Below are 21,658 nucleotides of genomic sequence, written 5' to 3' on the forward strand. Positions count from 1 at the left end.
CTGTATTTCCACTAAGGCTTTTATGAAATCAGTCATCAGTACAGATGTAAATTCCTTTTTTGGCTCAAGCATGTCTTAAATCAAAGCTAATATGTCGTTCTTGTCCACAGATGCATCCTGATCTCAGACAGTGAAGCTGTAGCCTTGATTTCCTGTAGTTTGGTTAAAAAATAAAAATAAAATTAGTGATTCTAGCATGACCATAGGTCAAACCTGATTAAATTAGATATCTAGAATGAGCTCTGGGTTTTTTAAATCTCACTTGTTTCAGTAGGCAACACACATTCAAGTGGGATAAATTTTGCAGTGTCCTTGGTTTCTTGCATATCCTTCAAGATCAAACCACGGATAATACCAAATATATCTGTATTCTTCTCCCTTCTTTTTTCTTTTACATACACAATGGACTTGCATTTACATTGTTATGCAATTTGCTTTTGTCTTTCAACAACATCACTTGGAGGTCATTTACTCTCAGTATATGAAGAGTTTCTTTAATTTTTCTGGCTAGATGGTATTGTAGTTATATATGCCCATTGAATTTATAGAACCAGTGCCCTGCTGAAGGACATTTAGATAATGGCTACTCTTTTGCCCTTAACAGTGTAAGAAAGGCTACAGTTTTTCACATTATGTATACTTCATTACCTACATTGTGCAAAGACATCTCTCTAATAAATTCTTAGAGTGAGATTTCTTAGTAAAAGAAATGTATGTTGTCCCCCAGCATAGACATTGCCAAATTGCCCCCGTGGCATTGCATCTGTTGACATGAAAAGCAGTATTTTACCGAAGTCTTTCTCCTACCCATCCCTGCAGACATAGGGTCTTATCTAATATTTAGATCCAGCATTTCCCTAGGTGAAAATGATTTCTCAGTGATGTTATTCTGGGGGTTTTAGCACTATGAAAGACCCCAGAATTTGCTCATGATGTTCAGAGGAGTTGCAACTCATCTAAGGTTGCCAGGTGAGTGTTTTGCTGGCCAGGGGTATAGAACAAGAGCCGCTTTCATGTGCCTCACACTATGATGTTCTTCCAAGGGCATTTTTCTGTACTTACCTTGTCCTTGTGCTCCCTACACCTGCCAACACCATGTCAGTTACTGTTTTTGCCAATTTGGAAATTAGAAAAAATGTATTTATAAGTTAATAAAACCAAAAGGGTAAGGAGAACATCTGTGACTTTGTATGCTGAGCTTTGACAAACCCTACTTTTTCACATTCACTCATCACTCCAGTTATTCAGAAATTATTGGATACTGCTAAACAAGAAATTCCTTTTGACTTCTGGAAGGTTGCCCCCTTGGTTCTCAAGGCTATAGCTGGTTTATGTCTGTTACCAGGAGAAAAGGCTCAGAATTTACTACAAAAGGTGACCTTATCCATTTCCTTCTTGAGGGTAGTTTACAATAACGGAAAACACTAAATATTCAGCCAGTGTTCAAGCAGTCAGGCAGTAGGATGCTTCCTGAAGAGAGACACTGAGTTGTTAACAGAAGAGTGAATGGTATTTTGTTTCTCATGACATTTAAAGCTATTCATGTTTTCTATAATAAATCTGTTTTTATAATAAGAATAACTTTGTTTTAAAAATTTATTGTGCTTTTGAAGGGTTTCCTATCATTCAAGGACTTTCTGTGTGTCAAAGGCTGTGGGAACTTAGTTGCTGACATTTTGATTCAAACCTGCTTGTTCTCATGGAAACATACCGGTCCTATTCTCAGTCATACTCAGAAGTAACTACTGCAGAGGCCCTTTATCCCCTTCCTGGCTTTCATGTGCTCAGGATGTGTCCCAGACTCTGTACCACCCCTGCAGAACCTAGCTTTAACAAGTGCTTGGAGGGTTGCTGCTTATTGGCCAAGTCAGGAAAACTGTTCCAAACAAAATGGTCCTCTTAAACCTCTATACTATTTCTAAATTAGCTGCTAAATGATGGATTGTTGCACATCTATCAAGGTCCCTTATAAAAAGTATACAGTCAAGTAGGATTGTGGGACACAACTGCAGTTGGGGTATACAGATGTATTGAAGTTCCTGTGTATCAATATTTGCTTTATAAAATAAATAAGGAAATACCCCAAATGGAACTGCTCACTGCTTTTGGCTTTCCTCTGCCAGGTTGTCTCCAGGCCATGCAGTAGTCCAAGGTCTGAGCTCTGACTTACAGGGCTTCCTGACCCTTCAGCCCTCGCCCTAAAGCAGGGCAGCATTTTGGAGCCCAGCAGAGTCTTTACCCCAGAGCTCTTCCAGTGCAGAGTGCCTCAACACAGGGCTCTCCAGGGCAGCATCTGCTTCAGCTAGTTCAGGGAGTAGATTAATAATAAGAAAAGCGCTTGCAGAGCATTAGAGAAGCTTAAAACAAAACCTGAGCTTTGTTACTTTGCAGCACCAGCTGATGTCTCTGGCATTTTGAGACCACCTATTAAAAGCACAACGTGATTGGGAACTATGAGTTTAGGTTCTCAACCTTTCTAATGCCACGACCCTTTAATACAGTTCCTCATGTTGTCGTGATCCCCAACCATAAAATTATTTTTATTGCGACTTCATAACTGTAATTTTGCTACTGTTATTAATCATAATGTAAATATCTGATATGCAGGATGTATTTTCATTGTTACAAATTGAACAGGATTAAAGCATAGTGATTAATCACAAAAACAATATGTGATTATATATTATGAAATATTTATTTCTAATTACAAATAAATAAAATTTTGTCTTGAAGCATGGTGTAGCATGGGTAAAGGTCTTAATATAACAACAGTAAACTACATTGCTACATTTTGTGACAGTATGTGTAAAAAGGCATTGTCAGTGCAAAGGTTGAGATTTCTTCTTTCTCACCAGATCAGAAATTCTCGCCGTCTTTACAAGAGCACAATGAAGATCATCTTCCACAACAAGTCTACTTTTGTATTTAGACAGGATGGAAAACCCTGTTTCACAAAGATATGTTGTTGGAAATGAAAGAAGAAGGTGCAACACAGTCTCAGACAAAACAGGATATGATTGCAAACACTTAATCCAGAATTTTGTAAATAGCATTGTAGAGAAATCAGTTCTCGCTGCGTCGCTGTTAATAAGTTTAATGAACTCCTCTTGTGCTGTCTCAGGAACATCTTCAACTTTGACTGTAAATGAGCTTCTGGCAAAGTGCAAATGGGATGTCAGGTAGATTTGGAAAGTACAATGAAATTTTGTCTGCAAGTATGTGCAAGTGTTCTTTCACAGAAATTATCATCATAATCCTTTTGTCTAGTTCAATGTCATGTTCCTCAAAGAAAGCAGGTAAGGTAGGCAACACGTAAATTTTATTTTTATCAGATTCTTTTTGCCAAAGCTGAAGTTTCATTTGGAATGATTGTATCTTTTCAGACAAATTAAGGCATGTTGCATTGTCTTTGCAGTGGTGAATTTAATTCATTCAAGATGGCAAGATGTCAGCCAGGTAAGCTATTTTCTGTAGTTCACTTTTATTGCTGAAATGTGCTTCAAACTGTGGTCTTACTTTCTGATTAAAAAAATGTTTTGAGTTCATCACAAATCTCAAAAACACATTTTAAAAATTTTCCTGTCAACAACCATCTTACTTCAGTGTGAAATAGCAGAACATTATTTGGCGCAGCCAACTCATTGCACAGTTGTGAAACCGGTCGACTGTTTAAAGTGCTCGCCTGTACAAAATTGACAGAACTTAGGACGCTTTTCATACTTCTTGTAACTCTTGTGGCAGCGTCTTCATTGCTAATATTTGCCGATGAATCATATAGTGAGTTTTGATGACTTTTGGTGACGTGTTCAGTACCAAACGTTGAAATCCAGATTGACATTCTAGCATAGCTGGAGCACCATCTGTGCAAACACCACAAACCTTTTCCCAAGAGATCTTATGCTCTTTCAGAAATGAACCAACTGTGTCAAATACATCATGTGCAGTAGTTGTCGTTTCAAGAGGTTTGCAAAACAGAAACTCATCTTTAAAGTCATCATTATTAATATACCTCACATAAACCAGTAACTGTGAACAGTTTGCAACATCTGTAGATTCATCAAGCTGGATACTATATATTGAAAGTGGAGCAAATTTAATTTCCTGGATTACCTGATCAAGAATGTCAGCAGACATGTCATCTATTCTTCTGCAGACAGTGTCGTTAGATAAGAAAATTGCACTCAATTTTGTAACAAATTTGTCTCTGATCATAACTCAAATGACGTCTTTGGCCGCTGGTAACAGTAAATCCTCAGCAATGGCTCTGGTGATTCTGAGTGCCACCAAATATGAAGCTTCAATGGCTACTACATTTTGTTTGTGGTATTTGCCACCAGTGTCAAGTCTGGCTTTCTTGAGTCCATTAGCTTGGCTTTTAAAATAGTTGGTATCCTTGCTGGCAAAGCTCAGATGCTTGCTATCAGAATGGCATTTTAGTTTGTTTGGCTTCATAAATTCGCCTGATAGAACTTCACAACAAATAATACATTGCGGTTTCTCAATTCCTGCTGTAATTATTGAGGTAAAACCATACTGTAAAAAATCTTTAGAGAAGGAAAAATGGCCCTGGCCGGTTTGGCTCAGCGGTTAGAACGTCGGCCTGGGGTCCGGAGAGACCCGGGTTCGGTTCCCGCTAAGGGCATGTACTTCGGTTGCAGTTTGTCCCCGGCCCTGGTTGGTCATACGGGTGGCAGCTACTCGATGTGTCCCTTCACATCGATGTTTCTCTCTCTCTCTCTTTCTTCCTCTCTCTCCCTCCCACTCTATCTGTACAAAATATGGAAAAATATCCTCGAGTGAGGATTAAAAAAAAAAGAGAGAGAGAAGGAAAAATGGCGGCAGAGTGAACGGAAGCTACACAGACCGTCTCCCAGAACCAAACTGGAATTACAAATATAACACAGACAAATCAACGGGAAAAAGCAACAGAAAAGCAGCTTGCAAGGACCATACAATGAGGGACACTGACTGGATCCCGGTGGCTTGCGAAGGCGCGAGACGGGGGCTTAGAGCACATGGTTGGCAGCTCAGCAGCGGCCTTAGCTGAGAGCAGCGCCCTCGGGTTACACTCCCAGGCGGCTCCACAGCACAGAGCCGAAACAGAGGCTAAAACAGCCACAGCCACTCACCTTGGGTTCCAGCAGAGGGAGGGCAGACTGGACTGGACCTGTGTCAGGACACTCGAGATTTGGAGGGCACTCAGAGCTTTGGCTGAGTGCAGCCACACAGGACGGTGGCCACATTGCTCCTTCCCAGGGCTATGAGAGAGGCAGCAGCCCCTCCCTCAGAGACCCAACACCACCCTGTGGGCCAATGAAGTGCTAATTGAGGCTCACTAACAATCAGCATCTGCCCCACCCTTGGGAAATCCCCTTGTGCTAAGCACCTGAGGGAGCTTTTCAATCAACTGACAACCCAAAACTCATCAAGTAACCTCAACTGCTAGTCTCCAGGCAAAAAGCTAGAGGATAACAGTACCTTTCCTGGGCTGGCAACTTTAACCAGGAAAGTAAGACTTGACAGTGGTGTTTAACGTGGGTCCTCCCTTGCTCATCTAAACACAGGAGAGGGAGCCACAAACAGCAGAACACCAACACCCACAGGGAAAACTTGACAGGCTCCAAAGCCCACGGGGATAGCCAAAATGGTGAAACACAGAAACAGAAGCCAAATGAAAGAGCAAGAGACCTCCACCGAAGATGAGATCAATGTGGAGCAATTAGGCAGGTTAACAGAGCTAGAATTCAGAGCCATGATCTTGAGGAAGCTGAACAGCATGAGTAAGGACACAGAGACACTGAAAATAAGCCAACTGGAAATTAAAAACTATCAAGAAGAGATAAAAAATGACATAGCAGAAATGAAAAACACATTGGAAGGTTTAAAAAGCAGAGTAGAGGAAGCTGAGGACCAGATCAGTGAATTAGAAGACAGGGTAGAAAAAATCAACCAATCAGAAAACCAAAAGGAAAAAAGATTAAAAAACAGGAAGACAGCTTAAGAGAACTATGGGACAACTGGAAACATAATAATATTCGCATCATAGGAGTCCCCGAAGAAGAAGAAAAGGAGCAAGGGATAGAGAATATATTCAAAAAAATAGTGACAGAAAACTACCACAATTTGGTGAAGGAAGAAGGCATTCAAGTTCAAGAAGCACAGAGAGTCCCAAGTAAGAAGAACCCAAACAGGCCCACACCAAGACACATAGTAATTAAAATGCCACAAATTAAAGACAAAGAGAGAATCCTAAAAGCAGCAAGAGATAAGCAACAGGTTACCTACAAAGGAAACCCCATAAGGCTCTCAGCAGACTTCTCACAAGAAACACTACAGGCCAGAAGGGAATGGCATGCAGTAATCAAAGTCATGAAAAACAAGAATCTGAATCCAAGACTACTCTACCCAGCAAGGCTCTCATTCAAAATAGAAGGTCAAATAAAGAGCTTCCCAGACAAAAAAAAAACGCTAAGGGAATACATTAGCACCAAACCAGCACTGCAAGAAATGTTAAAAGGACTGCTGTAATTAGCAGTAGAAATGGGAAGAAAAATAGAACCACACTAAACAAAAATGGCAATACATAAGTACATATCAATAATCACCTTAAACGTAAATGGATTGAATGCTCCCATAAAGAGACACAGAGTAGCTGATTGGATAAGAAAGCATGACACATCTACATGTTGTTTACAAGAGACCCACCTCTCAACAAAAGACTCACATAGATTGGGAGTGAAGGGATGGAAAAAAATTTCCAAGCAAATGGAAAGCAAAAAAAAGCTGGGGTAGCAATTCTCATATCTGATAAAATAGATTTCAAAATGAAGACCATAACTAGAGACAAAGAAGGCCACTATAAAATATTGAAAGGATCGATCCAACAGGAAGATATAACCTTGATAAATATATATGCATACAATATAGGATCACCAAAATATATTAAAAAATCTTCAGGAGGACGTCCAAGATGAAATCGACAACAATACAATCATAGCAGGGGACTTCAACACCCCGTTGACAGCACTGGATAGATCCTCTAGGCAAAAAATTAGCAAGGAAACAGAGACTCTAAATGAAGCACTAGACCAAAGGGATTTAATAGACATCTACAGGAAATTACACCCCAAAACTACAGAATACACATTGTTCTCAAGTGGACATAGGACATTCTCAAAATAGACCACATGATAGGACACAAACTAAACCTCTACAAGTTCAAGACGATTGAAATCATATCAAGCATCTTCTCAGATCACAATGGCATGAAACTAGAAATCACTTGCAACAAGAACATGCAAAGACATTTCAACACATGGAGGCTAAATAGCATGTTATTAAACAATGAATAGGTCACCGAGGAGATCAAGGAAGAAATTAAAAACCTCCTTGAAACCAATGAAAATGAACACACAACAACACAAAATCTATGGGATGCAGCAAGAGCAGTTCTGAGAGGGAAGTTCATAGCACTACAGGCCTACCTAAAGAAAGAAGAAAAAATTCTAATTGACTGTCTAACCTCACAACTTAAAGAATTAGAAAGCAAACAAAAAGAAAACCCCAGAGCAAGTAGAAGGAAGGAAATAGTAAAGATCAGAGCAGAAATAAATGACATAGAGACCAAAAAAACAATTCAAAGGATCAATGAAACAAAGAGCTGGTTTTTCGAAAAGATAAACAAGATTGATGGACCCTTAGCGAGACTCACCAAGAAACAAAGAGAGAGAACCCAAATACACAAAATCAGAAATGAAAGAGGAGAAGTAACAACCAACACCACGGAAATACAAAAGATCGTTAACAACTGCTATGAACAACTATATGGCAACAAATTCGAAAATCTAAGCGAAATGGACAAATTTCTAGAAACACACAGTCTCCCAAAACTATGGCCGGAAGAGATAGAAAACTTGAACAGACCAATAACAACTAAGGAAATTGAAGAGGTAATCAAGACTATCCCAGCAAACAACAGCCCAGGCCCAGATGGCTTCACGGCGGAGTTTTACCGAACATTCAAAAAAGAACTAACACCCATTCTCCTCAAATTATTTCAAAAAATTCAAGAAGAAGGAAGACTTCCAAACACGTTCTGTGAGGCCAGCATAATTCTAATTCCAAAACCAGAAAAAGATACTACGAAGAAAGAAAAATACAGGAATATCCCTGATGAACATAGATGCCAAAATCCTGAACAAAATATTAGCAAATCGGATCCAGAAATACATCAAAAAAATTATTCACCATGACCAAGTGGGATTCATTCCAGGGATGCAAGGCTGGTACAATATTTGCAAATCAATAAACGTGATACACCACATAAACAAAATGAAGAATAAAAACCACATGATCATATCAATAGATGCTGAAAAAGCATTCGACAAAATCCAGCATCCATTTCTGATAAAAACACTCAGCAATGTGGGAATAGAGGGATCATATCTCGACATAATAAAGGCCATATATAAAATACCTACAGCCAACATCATACTCAATGGACAGAAACTAAAAACATTTCCATTAAGAACAGGAACAAGACAGGAATGTCCACTTTTGCCACTCTTATTTAACATAGTACTGGAAGTCTTAGCCACAGCAATCAGACAGGAAGAAAAAATAAAAGTGATCCAAATTGGAAAGGAGGAAGTGAATCTATCATTATTTGCAGATGACATGATATTACACATAGAAAACCCTAAAGACTCCATCAAAAATCTACTAGGCTTAATAAATGAATTTGGCAAAGTAGCAGGATACAAAATTAACGTCAAGAAATCGACGGCATTCTTGTACACCAATGATGAACTCATAGAAAGAGAAACTGAAAAAATAATCCCATTTACCATCGCGCCAAAAAATTAAGATACCTGGGAATAAACTTAATCAGAGAAGTAAAGGACCTATTTGCAGAAATCTACAGGTCATTGAAAAAAGAAATAGAGGAAGATATAAAAAAGTGGAAGCACCTACCCTGTTCATGGATGGGAGAATTAACATCATTAAAATGTCCATACTACCCAAAGCAATCTATTAGATTCAATGCAATCCCCATCAAAATACCAACGACATATCTCATAGAACTAGAACAAATACTTCAAAAGTTCATATGGAACCAAAAAAAACCTCGAATAGCCACAGCAATCTTGAAAAAGAAGAACAAAGTAGGTGGGATCACCATACCAGATATCAGGTTATACTACAAAGCGACTGTAACCAAAACAACCTGGTACTGGCACAAGAACAGGCATATAGATCAGTGGAACAGAACTGAAAACCCAGAAATGGACCCAAGGCAATACGTTCAATTAATATTTGACAAAGGTGGCAAGAGCATACAGTGGAGTAAAGACTGCCTCTTTAATAAATGGTGTTGGGATAATTGGACAGCTACATGCAAGAAAAATGAAACTAGACCATCAACTTACACCCTACACAAGAATAAACTCAAAATGGATAAAAGACTTAAATGTGACCCATGAATCCATAAAAATTCTAGAAGAAAATGTAGGCAACAAAATTTTGGACATCATACAGAGCACAATTTTCACTGATACATCACCTAAGGCAACAGAAACAAAGGAAAAAATGAACACATGGGACTACATCAAACTAAAAAGCTTCTGCACAGCAAAAGAAACAATCATCAAAATGGAAGAGCAACCCACTGTATGGGAGAACATCATTGCCAATGATGTATCAGATAAGGGGTTAATTTCCAATGTATATAGAGTGCTCATACAACTCAACAAAAGGAAGACAAAGAACCCAATTAAAAAATGGGCAGAGGAGCTGAATAGACACCTCTCCAAACAGGACATACAAATGGCCAAAAGACATATGAAGAAATGCTCAACATCACTAATCATCAGAGAGATGCAAATTAAAACAACAATAAGGTATCACCTCACACCTGTCAGAATGGTCACCGTCAAGGAATCATCAAACAACAAGTCTTGGCGAGGGTGTGGAGAAAAGGGGACTCTAATACACTGCTGGTGGGAATGCAGACTGGTGCAGCCGCTGTGGAACACAATATGGTGTTACCTCAAAAAATTAAAAATTGAACTTCTATTTGACCCAGTGATCCCACTGCTAGGAATATACCCGAAGAAGCCTGAAACACCAATCAGGAAGAATATATGTACCCCCATGTTCATAGCAGCACTATTTACAATAGCTAAAATCTGGAAACAGCCCAAGTGTCCATCAGTGGACGAATGGATAAAAAAGCTGTGGTACATATACACAATGGAGTACTATGCAGAGGTAAGAAAGAAAGAAAGATCTCTTATCCTTTGAGACGACATGGAGGGACCTGGAAAGTATTATCCTAAGTGAAAGAAGCCAAGCAGAAAAAGACAAATACCACATGATCTCACTTATATACGGAATATAATGAACATAACAGTCTGAAGAATACAGTAGACCCAGAGAAATGGAAGTAGGGCACAGACTGACATCCCTCAGAAGAGGGGGTTGGGGGGTGGGCGGCTAGGAAGAGATAAACCACAGAACTTATATGCATGTATGCATGACCAATGGACATAGACAACTAAGCCAGGGACGGGGCGGAGGTGGGGTGGGGGGGGGGGGTTCCATTGGGGTAAAAAAGGTAAAATATCTGTAACAAAAAAATAAATAAAAAATTTATTAAAAAAAAAAAAAAGAAAGAAAACAAACAAAATCTTTACTATATTTTCTTTTCTTAATGTTTTTCTCTACACAATTCATTTTCACAGACTGGTTTGCTAATGAAAATAATATATAACAATAGCTTTAATAATACAAAAGATAATACATGGCATAGTTTAGTCAATACAGTTCGTTAAAGTTTCCTATGATTTACCATTCTCTGTGTTGTTTTTTTATATACCTGTTGCTATCACAAGGGGGCAGTATTCACACCAACCACAGCTGAATATAAAAAGACTGATCAGCATCCAGATTAAGTTTCCATGGTACAGATTTTTTTTTTTTTTTTTTTTGCAGTAGTGGATGATATTACAGTACATGATTTTACATTTACCCAGTAATTATAATTCATGAAGTGTCCTTTTACCTCCAAAACTGCTGCTTTCAACACAGTAGCTGCTTTTAACAGAGTAGCTGCTTTCTACACAGTAGCTGATAGATACACGTGTGACTCAGCATAAGTACATTGTGGTGCCAACCCTGTCACATACACCTGTATTTATTTGTGTGGGGTGTATGTGATTGGGTTGGTGTGATTATGTCATCATGCTGGGTAATTGTATGTGGGTGTATCTGTATGTGGGTGTATCTGCATGTGGGATGGATAGAGGAGAGGTGTCTCGGTTCCTAAGACTATCAGAAATATGTGTTTTCCAGTGGTCTTAGGTGATCCCTGTGAAAGGGTTGTTTGACCCCCAAAGGGGTCGTGACCCACAGGTTGAGAACCGCTGTTCTAGAAGCTACTACTCTCTTTACATTTAGGTGAAAGAAGTGTTTAAGACATCACCTTTACTTGTAGGGGATGACAGTGTTTCCATCATGAACGGAACAGATGAAGGTAGAGTAGCCAGAAGCATTCTGTGCAAGGTGGCTATCCTGGTGAGACAGGCTGTGCTCAGAGCTGCTAGGAGCACTCTGAGTTCTCTCCTGGTCAGATGCATAGATGAACAAGGACTGAGTGCCCATGCCATTCCAATTCACAGTTTAACTATCTCAGCGGGTCTTCTTGGAACCAGTATTAGATTCTTATCTTGACTAGCACAAATGAAGTTTCTGAAAATAATCATCCCTTCAGTTTTAAGAGCATTTAAAGAGAATACCTGCCTAATTGTTATCATGCTTAGAATGTTGCTGTTACATTTTTAATCCTAAGACACATTTAATAAGGTCTCTCACCAACCTCTGATTTTAAACATGACCTTAAGAGTGTGTATGGGGGAGAGAAGGAGAATGTTTGGTTCTCTTCCAGCCTCTTCCAAAAAGAGGAAGTTGATAAAGAATAAGAGTGAGAGATGTGACATTTGGCAGAGTATTCTAGTTTTTCAATATGGTATCTCCTAAAACTGTCTGCCAGAAGCCACTGATGACAGTATAAATAAATTCTCTCTCTGTAGCTGATTTGAAGGATGAGAATAGTGAACAAGTGGTCATTTTGTGTTGAAACCTAAAAGTAGTAATCTGCATCCCATATATTGTTTACAGCACCTCAAGTGATTCAAATGCTGTTTTGTGACTCTCTTATAGGCATTTCAGCCTGGATTACCATCAACTTCCTAACAGATACAGTCACTCCATCATGAAGGCTAATGGTGCAGACCTCATTCTTGAGAGGAGGGACCTCATTTCTACTCTAAAATACCATCTCAGGGTTTCGCAGTGTTCTGGCTCAAAGTAGATTGTTAGAATGGGTGGAAGTGTCCACTTGGCTTGGCAGGGCAAGCACTGAGTTCACAGATATAGCTGCTAGGGAAGGGGTGCTTCTCTGCAGTCTTGGGGTGGTTTCCACCAGCATGGCTCTACCCTCATCCTGCAGCAGTGTATACCAGGGGCCCTCCTCTCTCATTTCTGAGAGAAGTTAACTAGTCACTTTAAATATTTTAAATGCTAATCACCTTATAACGAATTCCTCTACAGTAGGTAGAACAAAGAACAAAAACATCTATTTTTAGAAGCAGGCAGCAAAGAGTTACTTTTCTTAGATTAACTCAGTACCTATGGATTTTTGTCCCTTTAATGGAATGATGGAGAAGACCAGTGTGTCTGACATATATAGGAAAAAGAAAGAGCCCTGGCCAGTTTGGCTCAACAGAGCGTCAGCCTGTGGTCCAGAGAGACCCGGGTTTGGCTCTCGCTAAGGACGCGTACCTTGGTTGCAGTTTGTCCCCAGCCCTGGATGGGTCGTGCAGGTGGCAACCACTCGATATGTCCCTTTCACATCAAAGTTTCTCTCTCTCTCTCTTTTCCTCTCTCTCCCTTCCACTCTATCTGAACAAAAAATAGAAAAATGTCCTTGAGTGAGGATTTAAAAAAAAATTTTTTTTTTTTTTAAAGAGAAAGAAGTTTCCTGGCCCTGTGAGGAATGGAGAACCATGTTAAGTTGCAGATCAGAAGCCTGAGCCTCAAAGCTGAGGTAGGGGAAGTCATGCCTGGGGAATGTAGGAATATTACAGAAGTCAGCATCTCTGAGCAGTGAGCAGTAGATATTTCAGGCCCAGCATCTCTGCCACAGGTTAATGTTTTCCTCTCATTGTTCAACTCAAAGCCAGTCAGAGGAGCTACTCATGTATCTTAAACATATGGTGCATCTTTTTTTTTTTTTTTAATCCTCACCCAAGGACATGTTTCCATGTTTTGTTCAGATAGAGTAGGAGGGGGAGAGAGAGAGAGAGAAGCATCGACATGAAAGGGACACATCGGGTGGCCGCCACCCCCATGACCCAACCAGGGCCAGGGACAAACTGCAACCGAGGCATGTGCCCTTAGCGGGAACCGAACCCGGGTCTCTCCGGACCACAGGCTGACGCTTTAACCGCTGAGCCAAACCGGCCAGGGCCATATGGTGCATCTTTATGTGGAGAATTTCAAGTAGTTACAGTAACTTCTCTATCTTGTTTCTGTTTCCACTGAAGGGCCTAGCTTCTTACCTCTCCTTACATTTTCTACTGTACTAATCTGTTTACTAACAGGACAGTGCCGGGTTGGTTTTTACTCCATGTGCTCCAGGCAGATTGAAATCCCCATGAAGCAGCAGTGTGGGCATGCTGGAATTGGGCAGAGGGTCCACTCAGATCACCTTCCTTCCAAGAGTTGAGGTAACCAGCCCCTGATGCGGCCCCACCCTCCAAGGTCACCTCCCATGGGGAGGCCAATAGATCTGGTGGCTCGGGCCCATATCATCGGTTTCTTTGCTAAGGGCCAGATCCATTCAGTTAATGCTTCTTAGTTTGATTTTAACTCTGCCTGGAAAAATAGAAATTTTGTCTTTGATGGGGTGATAAAGTTGATACCTGGAACTCTTTGGGCCAGAGAATGTGAAATGGGCCCTCTCCTTCCCTCCCTTACAGCACCCTGTTCATCCACCATATCATTATTATTATTATCATCATCATTATTAGTTTTCAACAGAACACTTTTGCAATTTACTCATAATTGCCTTGGTTGGCCTATATTTATCAGAATAGGTAAATGTTATTCATAAGAAGGAAAAAACTAGTTTTTCATTTTGGACATTTTATTTTTTATTCTTGCTCCAATTAAAAGTTTAATTTGGCTTAATGAAAAGCTATTTTAATTGAATACATCTGTGAATATCCTTGTTATTTGAAATGAGTTGAAGGAGTCAGGGACATTTTTCTATAAAGGCCAGCTTGAAAGTTAATAACCTTCTTGTTCTTCCTCAGGATACTCTTCAGACCTCCACATCCAGATACCTGACATCACTACAGATTTTTAATAGGACCTACAAGCTCTATTGCTACAGGTTTGTCTTCAAGAGTGAGGGTTGAGAGGTTGACCAACCAGGCACATAGCTCAACTAGCACACTGCTTGACCTCCCCCTTGCCTCTGACCCCTGCTTTATGGAATAACTGGAATATTCAATCACAGACATGCTAGGTCCCAGATACCCCCTGCTGTGGACCCACCTAGAGCCTCTTCTTCCTCCTCCCTACTAATCCTTCCTCCTCCTACTATCTCCCTCCATTTTTCAGTTTTCCTACAGTAAAATTACATTTCTTTTTTTGTTCTTACTGTGTTCTGCTTTAGAGAAGGTTTTTGAAGAAATGGGGAAAAGCCCATGGATTGTGTAGGCTTTCTAAACCATCTATTTGCCACATAGCACCTTCAGTAGATTTCTTTCTGTAAAGCACATGTGCACCATAAGGATCAGGGTTGTATCTGTTGCATTTACCAATGTCCACAGCTCTTAGACAAGCTCCTGTCAAGTAATAGGCCTTCATTTATTGAACTAATTATCTGAATGCTCTAAACTCCACAAAGGAAGACTTCCAAAAAAAGCAGAAAAGCCTGCTTGCCTTGCCAAAGTTTTCTGCCTTTCCCACTTGTTTTGGATCCAGTCCAGGAGAATGTATTAAAATCAGAGTCGAGGATGGTAGTCCAGTCCCTAACCCAGGATTTTCTTTCCACAGCTACTTGGGGCTCGGATTGATGTCAGCTCGGCTTGCGATTCTGGGCAGTACATAGGGTAAACCTGGTGAGTGGAATGCTGTGTTGAGAGTCCTCCTTGCTCAGCAGGCATAAGGAGGCCTTCAGCAGAATTGCCCCTTCTCCTGTCCATGCCTCCACTGTCACAGCAACTCACTGATCCCTGGCCTGCCTTCCTGGTCTGTCCTCCCTGCCGGTAGGACTTGGGGAGCCCAGAAGTGATGTGTATGGAAGAATGTGCCCCACATCTTGTCAATGGCACCTAGATGGGGATGCAAACTAATGTGTTTACCTGTGAGCATTCCAAGTTATTTTTCAAAAGAAACACTGAGCTAGGAGATTTTAAGATTCCTAAATAACAGTTGTCACTTATATTTGGGGTATGCTTCTTTTTAAGGATTTAGAGAGAGAACCTTATTCTTCAGGACAGTAGAGGAGGGGACAAAAGGAGGCATGATTCGGGCTGTGGCTGGAGGACTTATTCTCTCATTCAAAGTGATTCTAGCCTTATGAGAATGTCCCTCTGTCTTCTCTTGCTTCATCATAAAACATGAGCTTGGCTCTTCCTCCAGACCTGGTGTTGGACTAGAGTCAAAGTCTATGTCTGGTCAGGTTATTAAAGTTGCATTTACTCCCAACTTTTCTGCTCTCTCCTGACTGGTCTGGTTGAGGACAAGCCTGTCATTGTCTGGCAGTGCACTTGAATTCAAGTGTCCCAATTCAGGAATGAGAGGACACAGCTCTGAGGCTGGCACCTCCTTGTCTATCCTGATTACATCAGTTGGAGCCCTAAAGGCCTTGATCCATTCTTCTCATCCAGACTTGTGCATGTGAGCCCACTTTGTGTTCTTCAGCCACACACCCTTCCTTTGGCCCTGCTTCTTCATGCCCTGTCTCTCTTTCTCTCCCAACCCCAGCCCAGCACTTCTACCACCCTCTTTCAAGGGCCTGGTTGTTCTGACATGATGGGAATGTTAAACTGAAAAAATATTTTTTGGTACATCTTATTGCCATTCATTTCTTTCAAATTCTGGTGTTTAACTTCATAATAATATCAGAAACACCTGTGACCTTCACTCTGGGTCCATAAAACACTATTTAGCCAACAAGAAGAAGGTAAGCATCAGTTTGCCTACTCATGGCTGGTATCCAAGTGCCATCAGATCCCGCATCCTCCCCTTTCAGCAGAGCAGCTGGAAGGCCACTGATCTTGACAGTCCATACAAGTGCCTGATTGGGCCAGGTGGGGGCCAGGACACTCACCAAGAGGGGTGTACTTCAGAGGATGAGTCTCCCTGTTGTGTTATCTGTTGTTGCACAACAGATCACCCACCAAACTGAGTGGTTGCAAACTGCAGTCATTTTATTATTGTATCTCATGATTCCATAGGTTTCAGCTGGGTAACACCTCTACTAGAGTCCCTGGTGTCCCATGTGGTGGCATTTAGGGTGGCCGGGCTACATGTCTGCACCCTGGCACTACTCCATATAGCCTCTCTTCCACCAGAGAAGTCTGTACTTCTCCCTGGCAACTCATAGGAATGAAGACTCCCTGAGTCATCAGACATGCATCCTGAACCTTCTGTTGGTGAAAGCAGACCCAGACCAGAATCTAGGGCAGGAATAGGGACTCACTTCTTGGTGGAAGACCAACAAGGACATCCTCAAGGGATGCCTTTCCTATGGGAAGCCTTGGAGGCCAACCAGCATGTTTCCTTTGCTAATAATGGGCCCCGGCTTTTGTGGAGCAGCAAACACTTGTGGCATGCTAACACTTGGTGTCATCATCCTGGCCCTGCCTCAGTCACCTATAAAATTAAGTAATGACTGTTCCCCTTTTATTAGGGTCCTTATAACACTGAACAGCACTAGGCCTGTTGACTTGAACCCTGAAGCTCCTCAGTAAAAGAGAGCTGGAAGTGGCCATGTTTCCAGGGCAGATGAGGCTGTGCTGCAGCCTCTGTGATAAAGGCTTTGCCTCCCGCAGCTAACCTGGAACACTTCCATGAATCAGGTCTCACCTTTAACTCTCCATGCTTTTACTACTAGCCTAAAATATTCTCTGTCCTATAGGCCTCCCCTCAGTGGAATCACGTCTCTCAGGCCCATGTAATGCCCTAGTCTTACAGTGACAATGTGCTTTTCTTTTTTGTTTTTTTATTTCAGTGGAGGATGGAAAGGAGTTGGTTAACCCTATTTGTCACCCAGTTTCAAAGGAGAGTGGGAACATACAGAAATAACATACAGACTTTCAGGACATAAGACAGGTATTGTGGATTTCATCGGTGGTTTATAAGGGTTAACAATGGCAGCCTGCCCCTTCCAAGGACCTCTGAGAATCAAGGAAACCCTCATCAAACCTCCTTTATAGACAACCTTTGTACTTGTCCATGAAATGGAGTCACTCTTTGAACCACATCAGGACTCTGGGAGGCCCCTGCCCACTGGGATCCACCAACTCCTGCAAGGTCTCTGTACAAGGCTTCCATGTGTTTTACCAAATGTTTTCTTCCAAGGGGCCAGATTTCCCAACAAGACCTCCATGATGAAGGATCTGAACATCCCAAGCCTCTAAGACAATCAGCAAGCCCGTTTGTGAACAAAGGGAGAAATGACTTCTCCTTTCTTCCTTTAGGACAAGGGAGGCTGCTCTAGGCTGCAGAGTCCCCTGAAGCCCTGTAACAGGGTCTTGCCAGCCTGGCCTCTCTCAGCCCACATTGTCCTTGTTGCTTTGTGCACTGTTAGTGTCATCTAAAAGAAATATATTGAACTATTGTTCCTAGGCTGGACATGTGGACATGAGGTTTACCTGCCTTTGGTGCCAGAGTTGTTTCTACTCTTCTGACACCAAATGTGTGGGTTTCCTACACCAAACAGCTCTCCAAACAATTGATTAAACCATTGGCCCTTGGTTATTAATTCAATCCCTAGTCCCTCACCCCTTCCTGGATGTTGGGGTTGGGAAGTTCCATCCCTCATATCACATGGTCTGTACCTCTGACAATCATCCTCCACCCTGTTGCCATCTGGGGACCCACCAAGAGTCACCTCATTAGTATAAATTCAGGTCTGCTTGAAAGGGGTTTATGAATAGCAGAAGATGCCCTTCTCACTCCCATCATTCAGGATCTTACAAAGGATTAAGTAGCTTTATATCAGAAACCAGGAACAAAGACCAAATATGTTACTTATTTTCCAGTGACCTAGCCACATATGCACATGCCATTTGTTAGGCCCCACTGCAGCTAATGGGCACACAAGCAGCAGTGCACAGTGCTGAAAAGATCTGTGCCTAGGTAGAGTGGGAGGAGTCAGACCATAAATCACATAAGAAAGTGCTTTGAAGAAAAATAAAATATAAGGAGGAGAGGGGGTGCCAAAGGAGAGATTGCAGTTTTAGATAGGACAACCAGGGAATATTTGAGAGCAGATATGAAGAGATTCAGAATGGGCCACACAGATCTAAAGCTGCGGGAGCAGCATGTGCAGAGGCCCTGACGCAGCTGGCTGTGTTTAAAGAACAAAGAGAAGGTAGTATGATTAGTCAGGTCTGAAGGGCAAAGGGTGGTTCTGTGGGCCTCGGAGAGAATGGAATGGGCTGCCCACAGATGGAGGAACAGGTTTTGGGAAAGGAAGAAGAGAAACTGGTCTAGGCATGGGCTATAGGACATTTAATCCCTTAACTCTGGGGTCTGTGTTCTCCTTCCAAGCAAGGAGTTAATGCTCAGCCCTGTCAGCTTGGCAAGCTGTCTATTAGACCTCAGTTTCCTCATCTGTGATATAAGGAGAGTGCATACCTCACCTCCAAGGTGGCTGATGAGATGGAGTAAGATGCTGCATGTTCAGAACTCAGCACAGGGCTGGCAGAGGGTGAGTGTAGGGTAAACAATGCAAACTTGAGTCCATTAGATTGCATGAGGATGACGGCATGGGGCCCAGCTAGAGGCTGAAATCCTTCAGAGTCAAGGAACATGTTCTCCGGCCACCTTCATTCTCAGGATTTCTCTCCCTTGGTCAATGCCATGGCTCCTGAGAGGTGCTGTTGATGTATATGGTGCTAGTGAGCACCTGACTTGGGGTGGGGTCTGTGCAGGCTTCAGGTTTTACCTCACCCTTCAGGTCAGAGTCTCAAGTCACTGAGAAGGGGCCATGGGGATTGTGTGGCTTGGGTACTCGGAGCTCACTGACTGCTGGCCCTGCTTTTGCTTTGCCCGGCAATGAATCTCCATCAGCTGTGTGCCAGCAGAATGTCGGAAGTCCTTCAAAATAAAGTGCACAGAATGGAAGAAGTGAAGAATGTGGATTTTTATGCTTTTTCTTACTATTAAGACCTTGCAGCAAATGTTGCCCTCATAGGTAAGGGTGGGCTGGGCCAGAAACTCAGGTGTGGACCCCCAGGACAAGGGACTCTCTCGAAGCAGCTGTGCTGTCAATCACCTCAGGGCAAGAGAAGTGGACTGACTCAGAATGGTAGGTGTCCTGTCATTGAATAAGAAGTAATAAGCCACCCTTTTTAAAATTTTTTATTTATTATTTTGTTTTGTTGCAGATGTTTTTCATTTTCACCCAATGACACCCTTCTCCCCTTCCCCCAACCTCATCCCCAGCTTTGTTGTCTATGTTCATTGGGCATACATACATCCATGTTAAGTTCTGTGGTTTATCTCTTCCCCCCCAAACCCCAGCCTCCTCTGAGGCTCATCAGTCTGTACCCCACCTCCATATCTCTGGGTTAATTTTGTTCAGCAGTTTGCTTACATCATTATATTCCACAAATAAGTAAGATTGTGTGATATTTGTCTTTCTCTGCTTGGCTTGTTTCGCTTAGCATAATACTCTCCAGGTCCTTCCATGCCATCTCAAAGGATAATAGATCTTTCTTCCTTACAGCTGCATAGTATTCCATGCACCACAGCTTTTTAATCCACTCATCTACTGATGGACACTTGAGTTGTTTCCAGATCTTAGCTATTGTAAATAGTGCTGCTATGAACATAGGGGTACATATATTCTTTCTGATTGGTATTTCAAGTTGCTTAGGGTATATTCCTAGAAGTGGGATCACTGGGTCAAATGGAAATTCAATTTTTAACTTATTGAGGTAACACCATAGTGTTTTCCATAGCGGCTGCACCAGTCTGCATTCCCACCAGCAGTGTACTAGAGTCCCCTTTTCTCCACACCCTCACCAACATTTGTTGTTTGATGATATGTTGATGGCGGCCATTCTAAAAGGTGTGAGGTGATACCTAATTGTTTTAATTTGCATCTCTCTAATGATTAGTGATGTTGAGCATTTCTTCATATGTCTCTTAGCAATTTATATGTCTTGTTTGGAGAGGTGTCTATTTATGTCCTCTGCCCATGTTTTAATTGGGTTCTTTGTCTTCCTTTTGTTGAGTTGTATGAGCACTCTATATATTTTGAAAATTAACCCCTTATCTAATACATCATAAATAAGTTTGGTAAAGTAGCAGGATATAAAATTAATGTCAAGAAATCGACAGCATTCTTACACAACAATGAAGAAATCACAGAAAGAGAAACTAAAAAGACAATCCCATTTACCATCGCAGCAAAAAAATTAAGATACCTAGGAATAAACTTAACCAAAGAAATAAAGGACCTCTCAAAGAAAACTACAGGTCATTGAAAAAAGAAATAGAGGAAGATATAAAAAGTGGAAGCACATACCTTGTTCATGGATTGGAGGAATTAACATCATTAATATATCCATACTACCCAAAGCAATCTATAGATTCAATGCAATCCCCATCAAAATACCAATGACATACTTCACAGAACTAGAATAAACACTCCAAAAGTTTATATGAAACAAAAAAAGACCCCAAATAGCCACAACAATATTGAAAGAGAAGAACAAAGTAGGAAGGATCACATAACCAAACATCAGGTCATACCACAAAGCCACTGTAATCAAAACAGCCTGGTACTGGCACAAGAACAGGCACACAGATCAATGGAACAGAATAGAGAACCCAGAAATTGACCCAAGACAATATGCTCAATTAATATATGACAAAGGTGGCAAGAGCATACAGTAGAGTCAGGACAGTCTCTTCAATAAATGGTGTTGGGAAAATTGGACAGCTACCTGCAAAAAAATGAATCTAGAACACCAACTTACACCATACATGAGAATAAACTCAAAATGGATAAAAGACTTAAATGTAACTCGTGAATCCATAAAAATTCTAGAAGAAAATGTAGGCAACAAAATCTCAGACATTATATGCTTCAGAATTTTCACTGATACAACACCCAAGGCAACAGAAGCAAAGGAAAAAATGAATACATGGGACTATATCGAACTCAAAATCTTCTGTACAGCAAAAAAAACAATCATCAAAATGGAAAGGGATCCCACTGTATGGGAGACCAATAAGCCCTCTTTTTTTTTTTATCCTCATCCGAGGACATTTTTCCATTTTTTGTACAGACAGAGTGGGAAGGAGAGAGAGGAAGAGAGAGAGAGGGAAACATTGATGTGAAAGGGAC

At 41.2% G+C, this 21,658-nt stretch overlaps 1 protein-coding gene across 1 annotated transcript in view; it reads left to right on the forward strand.

The window, feature by feature from the left end:
* ENTPD6 (ectonucleoside triphosphate diphosphohydrolase 6) overlaps nt 1-21,658 on the forward strand; it is a gene marked incomplete at its 5' end in the record, with an annotated part of 35,326 nt that overhangs the window by 10,132 nt on the left and 3,536 nt on the right. Inside the window, 9 exon segments of the mRNA XM_036245164.1 lie at nt 1,241-1,374; nt 11,458-11,533; nt 12,220-12,252; nt 13,696-13,787; nt 14,376-14,455; nt 15,124-15,188; nt 17,306-17,332; nt 17,335-17,403; nt 19,352-19,495. Coding sequence (XP_036101057.1) covers nt 1,241-1,374; nt 11,458-11,533; nt 12,220-12,252; nt 13,696-13,787; nt 14,376-14,455; nt 15,124-15,188; nt 17,306-17,332; nt 17,335-17,403; nt 19,352-19,495 — 720 coding nt within the window.

This window comes from Molossus molossus, unplaced genomic scaffold, assembly GCF_014108415.1.
Source record: "Molossus molossus isolate mMolMol1 unplaced genomic scaffold, mMolMol1.p scaffold_m16_p_6, whole genome shotgun sequence".
NCBI classification, from domain to species: Eukaryota; Metazoa; Chordata; class Mammalia; order Chiroptera; family Molossidae; genus Molossus; species Molossus molossus.